General features: G+C 47.2%; 1 protein-coding gene across 2 annotated transcripts in view; it reads left to right on the forward strand.

Moving 5' to 3' along the window:
- The window catches only part of mdn1 (midasin AAA ATPase 1), a 58,171-nt gene that overhangs the window by 31,365 nt on the left and 13,304 nt on the right, over positions 1 to 13,502 (forward strand). For both annotated transcript variants that reach the window (XM_015049225.1, XM_015049223.1), the window contains exons 49-76: positions 858 to 1,081; positions 1,388 to 1,501; positions 1,692 to 1,821; positions 1,984 to 2,090; positions 2,169 to 2,302; positions 2,850 to 3,016; positions 3,208 to 3,328; positions 3,500 to 3,713; positions 3,931 to 4,171; positions 4,258 to 4,381; positions 4,772 to 4,936; positions 5,022 to 5,215; positions 5,288 to 5,675; positions 5,903 to 6,015; positions 6,550 to 7,222; positions 7,306 to 7,467; positions 7,916 to 8,198; positions 8,283 to 8,521; positions 10,312 to 10,407; positions 10,503 to 10,597; positions 10,730 to 10,854; positions 11,347 to 11,499; positions 11,623 to 11,732; positions 11,820 to 11,893; positions 11,992 to 12,175; positions 12,279 to 12,423; positions 13,090 to 13,236; positions 13,312 to 13,438. In XM_015049225.1, the coding sequence (XP_014904711.1) occupies positions 858 to 1,081; positions 1,388 to 1,501; positions 1,692 to 1,821; positions 1,984 to 2,090; positions 2,169 to 2,302; positions 2,850 to 3,016; positions 3,208 to 3,328; positions 3,500 to 3,713; positions 3,931 to 4,171; positions 4,258 to 4,381; positions 4,772 to 4,936; positions 5,022 to 5,215; positions 5,288 to 5,675; positions 5,903 to 6,015; positions 6,550 to 7,222; positions 7,306 to 7,467; positions 7,916 to 8,198; positions 8,283 to 8,521; positions 10,312 to 10,407; positions 10,503 to 10,597; positions 10,730 to 10,854; positions 11,347 to 11,499; positions 11,623 to 11,732; positions 11,820 to 11,893; positions 11,992 to 12,175; positions 12,279 to 12,423; positions 13,090 to 13,236; positions 13,312 to 13,438 (5,049 nt within the window). The remainder of the gene's footprint in view (positions 1 to 857; positions 1,082 to 1,387; positions 1,502 to 1,691; positions 1,822 to 1,983; positions 2,091 to 2,168; positions 2,303 to 2,849; positions 3,017 to 3,207; positions 3,329 to 3,499; positions 3,714 to 3,930; positions 4,172 to 4,257; positions 4,382 to 4,771; positions 4,937 to 5,021; positions 5,216 to 5,287; positions 5,676 to 5,902; positions 6,016 to 6,549; positions 7,223 to 7,305; positions 7,468 to 7,915; positions 8,199 to 8,282; positions 8,522 to 10,311; positions 10,408 to 10,502; positions 10,598 to 10,729; positions 10,855 to 11,346; positions 11,500 to 11,622; positions 11,733 to 11,819; positions 11,894 to 11,991; positions 12,176 to 12,278; positions 12,424 to 13,089; positions 13,237 to 13,311; positions 13,439 to 13,502) is intronic.

A 13,502-nucleotide genomic window follows, 5' to 3' on the forward strand; every position in this document is an offset into this window, starting at 1 on the left:
ATTACACAAATTAATTTAACATAATTATCGCGGCAAAAGCTATTTGTTTGTTAAATACTTAATGAATATTTTTACTTTAAAAATATAGTGTTCAGTCCATTATGATATCAGGTTTTCAGGCTTGATATTTATTTTGAGATTGTTAATAAGTGCTCCATGAACACAGCTGTGGTTGATTAGTTAATTTTAAACTTCTGCTCTGCTCGTTATTTTGGTAATGGAACCAAAACGCACAGAATTGCGCAACACCTTGTTGAAACAATAATTACAGATTATTATTGTTGTTGGGTCATTAATTTGAACACGTTTTGTTGACTTTTGTTGTTGTTGTTGTTGTTGTTGTTCTTTAATAAAGTTAGGAACGTTTTGATAAGCCAATCAGAGGAGGACGTGCTGGTCTCAGCCTCCTGGCGGCGTTCAGTTTGTCACCTAATGCCGAGATCCAGTCAAAACCTTCCACGATCGACGTATTGCACCGCTGCTCTAGCAAAGCACGAACAGTTCAGAAACAAACAACATGACATGGGGATAAGAAGTTATTTATTAACTGATTAAGTCGTGTTTTAGATTGTTCTTGAAAAACTAATCAGTCATGGCTGCACAGTGAACCCATTGATTCTTTACATCAGACAGCCGCTCCCCTCTCTTGCAGGTACGACGTATTCCCGCTAAATCTTGTAGAGGTACGCAGTACCAGACTGTACCTGCCTACTTTCACCCCTGGTTATGTCACCACCTCTGGCAACCAGAATGGTTCCCTAAGTGATGCTTTTACAGAGACAATCCTGTCCATTTGTCTGTCATGTTTGTCTCCTCTGAGAGTGAAAGTTGGATTAAGACCAGCTGTGTTTGTGCAGGAACCGTCCACTGAGACTGAGGGACCTGCAGCAGGCCTTGCAGAGCAGTGGAGTCCATGAAGACTGTGTGTTTTCTGGAGGAGTGCTGGATCTGGAGGATGGCGATGCTCTCAGGCTCGTCCCCACTGCAGTGAGACTAGTGACAGAGAGAGCATCCCATGGAGACTGGATCCTCCGCAGCCACTGGCTCTCCAGCCTGGGGAAGAGCTCCAAATATCTGCCAGGTTTGTGATTTCCTCAGTTCATTGGTGGATTCAAAGAAAGGTATCAAGTCACCATAAAAGCAGTTGGCAGGGAAAAGGAGATTATGTCCTATAGGAGGTAGCTGCTGAATACACATAAATGAAAGATGTAAAACAGGGACATTTCTGTATTATTTTCCAAGCAGCTTCTGTGTGCATGAATAGGACAGATCAAAGACAATCAGCAGACCTCAACTCATGATTGTACCTCTGAGCAGTGGCCGGAACGCCCTTGTTCTGAGCTGTGTGTGTGTGTCAGCTAAACGGATGTAATATGACCCGTTTCAGAGCCAGCGCTGGTCCATGTGGAGGCAGGAAACCGAGCTCTGAAGGCTGTGTTCAGCAGCACCCTGGCTGTAAAGGGGAAAACGCTGGCAGAGCTGCTGCAGCCACACAGCAAAGGTAGGTTCTGTTATGGCAGCTCAAAACCAAGCAGGAAAGAGTTCCACTGCAGAGGAACACAGTTCAACTGGACCCAATGTTGGCATTAAGAGACCCAAGAGACTCTTAATGCCAACATTAAATTACATTCCTGTAAAACCAGCTAGTTCTAGTTGGACTCTTATTGACTGCATCACTGTGATACTTCCAGATGAATACAGGATTCTGATGGACATGCGCTGGAACAAGCAATACCTGGATATTCTAACCAACAAGTGCAACTTTGAGGATGAGGAGAGATACATGGAGTTCCTGGAGGCTCTGAATGCAGTGGCTAACAGGTAGATGGACTGACCCTGTGGTCATGTTGACAACATGTTGTTTGTATGTTAACTGCCACTACAGTTGACTTACAGAAACCCATCTGATGTTATTGTAAATGCTAATAATCTAAAGCATAAACAAAGTGAAGTCAAGCATCGTGGTGTGTGTGTGTGTGTTAGGATTGTTCTGATGATGGACCGAGAGGAGAGAGCCGTCAGCTGCTCCTGCACTGTCAGCATGGCTCCGCCCACTTCCGCTCTGAGAGTCGCCACAGCCTTCAGCAAAGGTAACAAACTCTGACTTACAGATGACACATTTCATATTGAAATCCGTTTCTAAAAGGTTCCTTTTCTTGACAATGTAGGAAGCTTAGACATCAGCCAGCTGCCTCACCCTGTGCTCATGCACCTGCGAGTGTTCTTTGACCGGTGGGACGCCTACGTCCTGCAAGCCGTGCAGAACGGACAGCCGTACATCTCTGACCATGTCATGTTTGAGGTCAGGAGCAATTCCTCTCCTCTACTGTAGCTTTGTTTTGACTGTCGCTGATCCTGTTCACGCTTCTAATGGTCAATGTAGAATAAGAACGCTGATCCTAACTCTGAAACATCGTGCTGGCTTAAAACAAAAAAGATCATGCAATGCTGTTTGTGTAAGCTGTCGACTGTTTCAAGTAGTTTCCAGTTTTTGACTTTGATTTTAGAACTTTGTTATTAAGACCGTACAAAAGCTGGTGTTTTTTTTTTTTTTTATCTCAGTTTGTTTCCATCTAAATTTAAGAGCTGTACAGAAACATTACAGAACATCACACAGGGTGTACATCCAGTATACCAGGCTTTCTTACTGAATACAATGTCCATATGGTAAATAAAACCCAGATATAGTAGCTTTTAATTTATTGGGATGTTTAGCACACATAATAGACAGAAATAGTTTGAAATGAAGCAGAACTGTTCCGAGTCTCCTGTAAGGTTTCAGTTCAGAGGTTGCAGTCCTCTGTTGCAGCGACCCTGACTCTGCTTCCCCCTGCTGTTCCGGAGGTTAGATCCTGCAGCTGCTCCGGTGGCGCGACCACTTCTGGGACGTGTGCGTCATGCTTCCGGCGGACTCCCAGGGCATCTCGATACTGTCTCTGCACTGGCAGTGGCTGCAGAAGCACCTCATCCTGCGCCTGCCTCAGCTGCTGATGGGAGACACAGCAGCCACTCTGGAGTAAACACTCTTCCTCTCACCTTTTCATTTCTGACTTTTGATCAGTCTATAACTTCTTTACATCATATTCATTTTAATTTGCACAGTTTCTTATTAAGAGTTTATAATGTATAGCAGTGTAACTGCTGTTCCTGAATCTTGACTGTATGTTTTGATGTTTAATTGGTGACCATTGTTGTTCTGCTGTGCAGAGGTCAGCAGGACTTGCAGGCTGTTTCAACAGCCATCCAGAACCTTTTGTCCACTCCACTGTCGGTGGCCGCTGCACTCAAAGGCATGCAGAGGTCTCTGGGGAAAGCTCTGCCTTACAAGGTCTGAGGAACCCTTACTGCTAAAGCGTCTCCTTCACTCTTTACTAACTTTAATAAATGTTTATATGAAGCTCAACATTGTTGTAAATATACTGTAAATGTAAACTATATATGCTGCATATATTCTTATATATTTAGTGTAAATATGTAAATTAGTGTTGTTTGCCTTCAGCTGGAGGCGGTGGCAGAGTGTGCATCGCGGCTGCGGCTGCTCAGCATGGCTCTGGATGTGAATGCACTGCAGCTGGACGAGGCTCTGAGCTGGGGCGGGCAGCAGCTGCTCCGGGTGCAGGCAGCCGGACTCTGGCTCAACATCAAGGAAAGCCTCCTGGAGGCATCAGGTCTGGTTCTGTCCGCTAACAACCAACTGGACCCACACAAGTCTGGTAAGTTCTATATGTCAATGTGTGAGTGTGTGTGCACATGTTGTTTACATTAGTTTGAAACAGAGGCTGAGGCATTGCCTCTTTGCAGTGATGAACACAGTGCTCTTAAAGGGTCATTTAATTCTTCTTGTATTCTTTTGAGATTCTTCCTGTTGTTCCATGACATCACCATGAGTTGTTCTGTAACCCAGAGCGATGTGTCATGTTGCCCTACCAGGGGTCCTGGAGAAGCTGCTGCTGAGCGTGGAGCAGCTGCAGTGTCACATGACCTCTAGAGGGCTGTCAGGGGTCAGCTCCATGTCTGATGGAGAGACAAAGGAGGGCGAGGTCCACATGGGCCGAGCCGGGCTGCTGCAGCTCAGAACCCAGACCCAGCTTTGGCCTTTGATGGAAGGCCTGTCCGTCCTCAACCAGCTGCTTCTCAGCGCAGATCTGCTGCACCTGGCTCTGTCTCCATGGTAACCTCTTACTTGTCCCACCACAATTGTAAGAACCAAACGGTGACATTGTTGGAAGCCGCTCTCATTGTCCTGTGGATCCTCAGTGACCGTGTTGCTGAGGACGACCTACGCCGCCGGCTGTCCAGACACCTTCGCTTCTGCCTGCAGTCGACGCCAATGAACGTGGGGCAGCTGCAGAGTCTGTGGTTCCTGCTGAGCAGCGACGGGGTCAGTGAGCTGTGTGTACCACCCAGTGGTCATAAACACATGATGGATCATTTCACTTCTGTTCCTACTGGGACTCAAATCTGGAGTTTTGTTTATAGCAACTTCATAATTCATTTATTTATTGTTTCTGTTCTTTTGTTTTCTTTATTTTGGACATTTAAAATGTCTTTCAGCTCCTGTGTTAAATGTTTATTAGAATCTAAAGTCTATTGATCTGTGAGAATGTGTTCTTATATTATTATACCATTACCATTATATTACCACAAGACAACAACACAATCATTTATCAAAATAACTTCTGTGACAATTTATCGTCCAGGAAATCTGCTACCATGACAGGCCTAGTCCAGGTCTGTGGTTCTGAGCCTAACTCCTGGTTCTGGTTTGCAGCTGCAGGAGAAGATACCCCTGGTGTGGTGTGATCTGGTGTCTGAGGCCCTGGCTGCTCTCTGGAGCTGCAGCGTGACCTCTGACCCCACCCGCTGGCTCAGATGGAACCTGGTGGATCCAGAGACCCAGAAGGATCCGACACCACGCCCCGGAGCAGAGAACATGGTTCTGTCTGTTAATCTCTCTCTAGTTGATGACTGGGAGTGTCAGACTTCCTGCTGGTGGATAACATGGCTGATGTTGTTTTCAGGGCCCAGCGTTGCTGAATAAAGCAGTGTGGTCCCAGTGCATGCTGGGAGTTCTGAGCAGGGGGGAGGTGCAGGCGGAGGCCCCCCTGTCCTGTGGGGTCAGCCTGTGGGACTGGGAGGAGAGGGTCGAGCAGCTGGAGGTCGTCTCTTCTGTTCTGTGGGAGAACCTGGCCTTTCCAGCCACAGCCCATTTCAGGTACAGTCCACACACACACACACTACGTCACCCTACCCCTGCTATGGACTGACAGCAGCCATGCCTCCACAGGGGAACGGACCTGAAGCTGCAGGGGGCGGTACTGCGGCGGCAGCTCCAGAGCATGGCCGACCTGCTGCCTCCCCACCTTCAAGAGGGCTACATGGAGAGCTGTGAGAGCCTGGTGCAGGACGCCATGCCGCTCACTGCCGCCCAGGAGATCCAGACACTCCTCAAGAACTTCCTACCTCCCCAGCTGCTGCCTGAAGGCCTGATGGCGGCCTGCACAGCCTGTCTTCAGCAGTTTGTCCAGGTCAGAGGTCAGGGCGGAGACTCCCTGGCCCAGTGTGGTGTGTTTTGGGTCAACATGGGCCTGCTGCAAATCCGAGTCTGGACTCCGCAGACCGTCTTTGACCCAGCAGTGAAGAGGAGCTACAAACTGAACTACGCTCAACAGGAGGTCTGTCTGGAAACAAAAACATGATGGGGTTGATTATAAATGAAAAATCCACACATGGATTCAAGGAAATTATATTTTCTTCTTGAACAATCGAGTTATTTTGTATTGCAGCTCACAGTGTGACCAGTCCAGTTAGATTTTCAGTAGTTCTCAGCTGTCAGGCAGCAGGACTGCAGAGCAGGTGTGTGAAAGGTGAAATGACTGAATGCTCTGTGTGTCTGTTGTAGCTGGCTCTGCTGCAGGATGAGTGGAAAGCTCGCAGCGCATCGTCTGAGCTGAAGAGCGGAGAGGAGCTGAAGGAGAGCAGCACCACTGACGGCTTCCAGCATCCCAGGATCAGGTCAGAACTCCCAGGAGTGAAACCACAGCGTTTCCTTCAGCTCCCAGAAAAATCTTCCTGTTCCTGGAAGCTGCTGTACAGGAACGATCTGCTGCTGTTCCATGTCAATCATCTACAGAGTCACTTTTGACAGCCAATCAGATGTCAGGGGGGCTAGTGCCCACCTGGACACACCTCTAGCTCCGCCCAAGCTCAGGTTACCTGTGGATCAGTAGACTTAATGTCTCATCCACAGACACTGAACACAGAACCAGTGTACAGTGTTAATTTTGATAGCAAATTTTTATTAAATTTTAGTATCAGTCTTTTGACTAAAATGTCATTTACAGAACAGAAGCTGTGCAGTTCACCATCAGTATACTGTACAGGTTCAGCTCAACAGCAAAAAGGAAAAAACAGACAAACTCTAGAGTTCTCTTCAATGATATAAAAGCAAAAAAAAAGGTACTGCAAAACTAACATCTAATTTTGACAGCAGATTTTTATTTAATTTAGTGTTTGGTATTGTGTGTGTGTGTGTGTGTGTGTGTGCAGGTACCTGTGGATCCGCATGCAGCAGGTGAAGGAGCAGATAGCGGAGCTGTCCAGGAAGCAGGCCTTTCGGCCGCAACAGGCCCAGTATGGCCGCCTGTTCCGGGAGCTGCAGCACTACCTGAGCAGCGTGGGCCACATGTCGGCTGTAGAGGAGCTGCTGTCTCGGCTCCTGAAGGCCCTCCAGGACCCGTCCCCCTTCAGGTCCGGGTCAGTCGTCCGGGCCCTGCTCAGAGAGGAGGCTGGCTGGCAGAACTCTCAGCAGCGCTTCTGCCAGAAGCTCCTGGACGACTACCCTCTGTTCCCGGACCTTGTGGGCCCGGTCCGAACCGGCCTTCTCCAGCTGCGGTACGGCATGAGGCTGGTGGCCTCCCAGCTGGCCGCCTCTCTGACCCCTGTCCCCGGTCTGTCCAAGCTGGTGTCCTGCTTGCTGTCCTTCCCCTCCGTGTCCCCCGGCCTCCCGTCGGACCTGGACCGGGCCCAGTTCCTGTGCTCCAGGACCTGTATAGATGTTGTGCACAGCCTGGAGAAGCTTCTGCCCCAGCAGAAGGCAGGTAGTGTGACCCCGCAGCCCTCTGCTCTGCTGATGAACGCTCTGCTGTATGTCCGCTGCCACAGCTTGTCCACAGGAGAGCTCAGTGAGGAGGCATGCTGCCTCTTCAGACACATCTGTCAGGTCAGACCTCCTGCTCGGCCTCTGTCCACACGTTTCAGTAGCGGTGTTGCTGGGTTCCTGTCTAACTGCTTGATGCTCCTCAGGCCGTGGTGAATGAGTGGGACAACCAGGAGAAGAGGAAGCAGGAGCAGGAGCAGCTGGAGGCTTCCCTGTACCGCAGCCGCAGCCGTCTGCACGGCTCAGGCCTGACCCAGGACCAGCAGGACGAGATGGACTTCAGGCACCACTTCCCTCAGTTCAGCAAGGTAGAAATATCCTGCAGCAGGACATCTTCCCGGTCCAGTTCCCACTGCAGAACCCCTGGACTCTCTTTGTTTTACAGTTCTTACCAACGTACCTGGTTAGGTTTCTACTTTTAATAGCAGTCACTGAAGCATGTAGCCTACCTGATAGCTCACAGCAAAGGCATGCAAAGGCTCATGGGTAATTAGCTTATCAGTTCTCCATCCATAGTGGAGAACTGATAAGCAGCTATTTTGCACCACCAGCTGACTAACACCAGCAGGCCAGGTGTGTGAAGTGTGTTGTCCAAGGACACAAACCACAAGAGCTTCAGGCATAAATTAGTCATTTGCAGTTTATGGATTTTAGTTGTGCAATGGAAATTCTATATATTCCATTCTGAATGAGCATTTGTCTCTAACTATTTTGCTAAGAGTGATTGTGATTGGTTGATCTGGTTTTGTTATCCAGGACTTTGCAGATATTTTGTCCCAGCCCAGCCTGGAAGGCCTGGCTGACACAGAACCAGAACATGAGGCCGATGCAGCCCAGAAGGCAGCTGCTGCAGCCTCTCTGTCTGGCCCTGCCATCAACACACTGGTCCAGGTGCATCAGTGTATGTGTCTGGGTTACGCCCAATCACTGTGGTACCAGGGCACACCACCAACCAATCACAGTAAAGAACATATCAAAGCCCTGATATCTTCCCATCAGATTGCTTCCCCTGTGATGACTCACTTCTATCATCTGATTGGTTAGTAGCTTCTGTCAGTCAGATATTAATAAAGGTTTACTATTCAAGTCAGAGTGGAACCGTTAACTTGTATTTCCTGCTTAGATTCAGAGCTGGACCTGCAGCTGGCCGGCTGCGGCCTGCTGCTCTCTGCCCTCCTCCAGAACACCGTGTCAGGCTCCGGGGGCTCTGATGAGCTGGCCCTCTCCTCAGACGGGCCCTATGACTTCTACCAGCAGCCTAACATGAGAGAGGTGCGCCTCTGCCTGCCTGTTCTACAACAACTGAGTGAGGCGGTGAAGACGAGGCTGGAGGAATGGCCGGAGCACCCTGCTCTGGTCCAGGTCAGTCCCCCTTCAAAGACACCAGCCATGAACAGATGGCTTGTCTGTCTACTGATTTCAGTTTAACATGGTGATTGTACAGGCAGTCCACGCATCCTAAAAATTCATTTGAGATGCAAGTTGGCCTTAAATACATTCAGCACAGGTTTTACATGTTTGTCGTAGCAGCACTATTCAATATCATGTGTAGCAATTTTATTTATTTTTTCCTCATGGTCAGGAAAAAGTTTGAGTTGCGCACAGACATCTTCATAGTGAGGCCATCAATGTATGCTATATTATTAATCATACAATATAGTTTAGTGATAACAATGGTTTAGGCTACAAGTAACTAGTTGCTAGTAAATTAAAATGCAAAAATCCTTACTTGATTCCAAAGGGAATTAAATGTTGTTCTAACTCATTAGTTCAAAGTGTAGAGGAGTCAGACTTGTTTTGGAAGTTTGAAGTGAACAGAGTGAAAAGGATTGTGAGAGTACAGTTCCCTGTAGTGCTCCACCTGGTTCGACACTCAGTCCTTCAGTCTCACAAACTGTGGTCTGTTTGTGAGATAATCATAGATCCAGGTGATTGTTGAGGCCTTCATCTGTGTCTTTGGAGTTTCTCACAGCGCAGATCAGGCTGAATTGTGTTAAATGCTCTGGAGAAATCAAAAACATGATCCTCACAGTGCTGCCTGCTTTGTCCAGATGACAGTGGGTTTGTTGAAGCAGGTTTGTGATGACATCATCAACTCCAACTCCATAGCGATAAGCAAACCACAGGGGGTCTCGATATGTCCTTGTCTGTTTAGTCAGGTGCGCCAACAGGAGTCTCTCCAGGATCTTCATGATGTGGGAACATGGGTGGCAACAGGTCTATAGTCATTGATGACTGGTGGCTGAGTTTTCTTTGGTACCAGAACCAGACAGGATGTCTTCCACAACAGTGGAACCTCCTCCTGGAGCAGGTTAAGGTTGAAGAGATGTTGCTGAATCCTACAGAGCTGCTCTGGCCTTCAGGACTCTGGAGATGACACCATCTGGACCTGCAGCTGTGTTCCCTAGCCCTGGCTAAATACCTTTTTTTGTGTCCATCATGGGTCAATTCAATTTTATCACCAGCTGCCTGTGTGATGTTTGTTTTCAACACTAGCTCACTTTTGTTGCCAACCCAAACAAGCCTTGGTGCATTTTGTGAGAAAAACTTTAAAGCTTTTCTCAGCCTCAACCACTATGGAGGTTGAGGCTGCAGAGAGCCTTATGTACTGTGAGAAACACAAAGCTCCTGCCAAGAGCCACAAATAAGACCCAGAAACATCACAGTTTATACTATTTGACAGTAATACAGCAAGATCCTCAAACCATGCTATATGTTTATAGTTTTCTTTGTTTTTTGTCTTAAGTTTCATTCAAGGTGGCATTAAAGAGGTCTTAAAAAGTCAACTTGCTGAAACTGTTTAAGCTGTTATTTAACTAATTAAACTTCAGATTGAATCAAATTGATAATCTGTGACAAGAATTTAAAATTGATTTTCACACGTTCTTCATCTAACTGGAGAGATCGAACTCTGCAGAAGGAAACAGAAGAATGGACACAGAGTTTGTAGTGCAAACAGGTGGAGAGCTGCAGCTGTGACTGACCTCTACTTCATAATCATCTTCTCTATCTGTTGGTCTGACACAAACACAGATATTTTGTTATGTGAAAATGTTCAAAGGCAATAAATACTATAGTAGCTTACTGTAACTGAATGTTGCAGGACAGAATATAAGTGTGCTGAGTGTAATGACTGCTCCTGTGTTGTGCAGCTGAACGTGGTCATGGACAGGATCAGGTCGTTCAGCTTGGCCTGCCCTCTGGCCAAGTTCCTCAACGGTCTGGAGATTCTGCTTGGCAAAGCGCAGGTGAGACACTTTCACCCACATGCTGTGATCTAGCAGACTATCAAACATTCAGCTGGCTTCTGTTGGTCAAACTCTGTTTGCTGTCAACCAATCAGGAGTGGGAGAATAATGCCAGCCGTGCCGTGTCCCTGCGGAAGGAACTGGAACCAGTCACCCAGCTGATCATCCATTGGCGCAAACTGGAGCTGAAGTAATATAGGAAGGGATCCAGTTCTTCCTGATGTGATCTGACCAGTTTTATTATTGCTCTGAAGTAGTTTTGAGTTGAGTTAGCCTAAAATGTTAATAATCCACTGCCTGGACGGTCTTTGTTATGTTGCAGCTGCTGGTCGAGCAGCCTGGACAACGCTTTGAGGCGCCACACTGATAAATCCACCAAACACTGGTTCTCCCTCTACCAGCTGGTGGAGCGTTACCTCCAGGAACAGAGAGAGGAGGCAGACACAGGTAGACCCAGCCGCTCAGCCGCCGAGTCATCTTCAGGCTGATCTAGAGTCAGTCTGGTTTAGGACGGATGTCAGAACGACAGTTCAGTTCCAATGTGTGTTTTTAGTAAATACATATCCGCTTAATAAACATGAGGATTTTTTCTTTTTAGACTGAGAATAAAATCTATTTTGCTTGGTGGCCTTGGTTAGGTTACTAGGGGTGGGCAGACCTTGTCCTGGACGGCCGGTGTGTGTCCTGCAACTCTAAGACTCTCAGTATCTCTGATTCAACACACTTCAATCAAATAGCTGAGTCGGCTCATATGTGCAGTCAAGTTCTCCAGAATCCTGCCAATGACTTCATTGTTTGACTCATTGTTGAAGTAGAGAAACATCTAAAGGTTGCAGGATGCAGCCCTCTGGTACAGGCCTGGAGCTGCCCAGCCCTGTACCAGAGAGAGAAGGCTTCAGCTGCTTCTAAAAGGCCTTTTGCTGTGACTGTCCCCACCAGGAGAGCAGGCAGATAGCCTGTCCCTGTCCTCCATGTCCTCCACTCTGGAAGCCTTCATGGAAGGCTCCACCCTGGGCGAGTTCCACACCCGTCTGAGAATGCTGCTCAGCTTCCACTGCCACCTCCTGCTGGTGCCCGATCTCCCAGGTCAAGGTCAGTCCTGGGCCCACATACCCAGCTCTCAGGGGGGGAAATATTTAAACGATGAAGCTCTTTATGAAATGCATGATTTGGTGTGGAGGTTCTGCCTGTGATGACCAGTTGTTTCTCTTCCAGAGTCTCTGTCCCGGCTTCTGTGGAACCTTCATCAGTACTACAGCCAGTTCTCTGAGTCCGTCCAGGGCAAGATACTTCAACTCAGACAGCCCATTGAGAAGGAGCTCAAAGTATGAAAGCATTCATTTCCCATCATGCCCTTGTAACTTTTCAAAGACCCTGTAAATGCCCCTGATGAACTCCACCTTCTTTCTCAGGACTTTGTCAAGATTTCCAAGTGGAATGATGTCAGCTACTGGTCCATCAAGCAGTCAGTGGAGAAGACACAGCGGTATGGTGCATAAGAACCTGGGCTCAGATTTAATCCGATTATTGATTATGGATTATAGATGGTCTGCCAACTCCTCTCTGCGCTCTGCTTTCTCTTAGCACTCTCTTCAAGTTTGTGAAGAGGTTTGAGGACGCTCTGAGTGGACCCTGTCTAGCAGCGCTGGTGGAACAAGGAAGCAGTTCAGGCTGGGACCCAGAGCCTGCGGGGTCAGGGGACGCTCCCATCCAGAGGGTTCATCAGGCGCTGAAGAGCGCCATACCTGGCCAGGGCAGAGAACTTCAGGTAAACGCCCCAAACACCAAGACACCCTCTGACTGTGATTTCAGCTCTTTGACCTGCTAATCCCATATTTGTTTTCACTGTTTTTACCATAAATATGTTTTAGAATGAGGACCTGGAGCAAGGCGCTGGATCGTCTTCCTTACAGGCCCGTTTGCCTGTTTTGTTCCGGAAGATGAAGAAGATGAGCATCCAGCTGCTGAAGAGAACATCTGTACCTGAACTGGCTGAAGATCTGGACTGTTTTACTGGTAAGATTCCTGTTTCTGCAAAATACAGGTTAGGTTTGACTAAATGTACTGTTAATATCATTTAGATCATTACAAATGTATGGAATCTAGTTATTATTTCTACTTTATCCTTATCATGCATAGCAGTCACTGCAGTGGACAGCCATTTATTAGCTATTTTCTTCTTGTGGATTTTTATGTTATAAATGCATACTGAACACAGAAGTGGACATTAGTGCATCATACAATACACTATCAACTACTGTGCATCCACCGCAAGTGCAATAAATTTTTTGTTAAATCCAATATGGCAGACAGACGAAAAAGCAACTCATAAATATCCAGCCCCTCCTCCTACTGTAGAGGACTCTTGCAGGTAAAAAAAACCCCCAAAAAAACCCATTGTGACACCAAGTAACACCTGAATACTCATGTGTTTTCCAAATACCTTTGTATTTGGAGAAAATTACAACTGATCATCTAGAAAAAAAATCCTAAAAAAAAGAAAAATTTGTGTAAAAATTTTTCCCCACCATTTTTTATGCCTTATAAGAAATCCAAAACACTGAAAAAGATCCTGATATAAAGGATCATAATTCATGCATGGAAGGGTTAATTGAATTTGTTTACCTTTTTGCAAATACCATATTTATTTGCTGCTGTTGTTTAATTCTTGGTCTGATTCAGGTGAGATAATCAGCAACCTACGGGACCTGCAGAGCCTCAGCATAGACACAGCAACAGCCAAAGAAAAGCAGCAGATGGAGGTCAAGCATATCCTTCAGCAAAAGCAGAGAGCTCTGTCTGACCTGTTCAAGATGCTCTCTGAAATAGGTTTGTTTCCTCTTCATCATTTTCCCTCAGCCAGTCTCACTTCTGCTAATTTGAAGCTGTTTCTGTCCCGGTTAGGCCTGTCGTACCGCAAAGGGCTGATGTGGAACAGAACTGCTGACCCAGAAAGCACCCTCTGCATGCACCCGCTAGAGATGACCACCGCTCTCTCTGCTGTGAAGACCCAGGGTCAGCCTGAGCGTGTGTAAGCACAACTGATTCACAAAGACACACACACAGCGTGCCTAGAGGTGTTCCGTTCTTTTGTC

This window comes from Poecilia latipinna, unplaced genomic scaffold, assembly GCF_001443285.1.
Source record: "Poecilia latipinna isolate Pla-1442-1.1 unplaced genomic scaffold, P_latipinna-1.0 Scaffold935, whole genome shotgun sequence".
In the NCBI taxonomy this organism is placed as follows: Eukaryota; Metazoa; Chordata; class Actinopteri; order Cyprinodontiformes; family Poeciliidae; genus Poecilia; species Poecilia latipinna.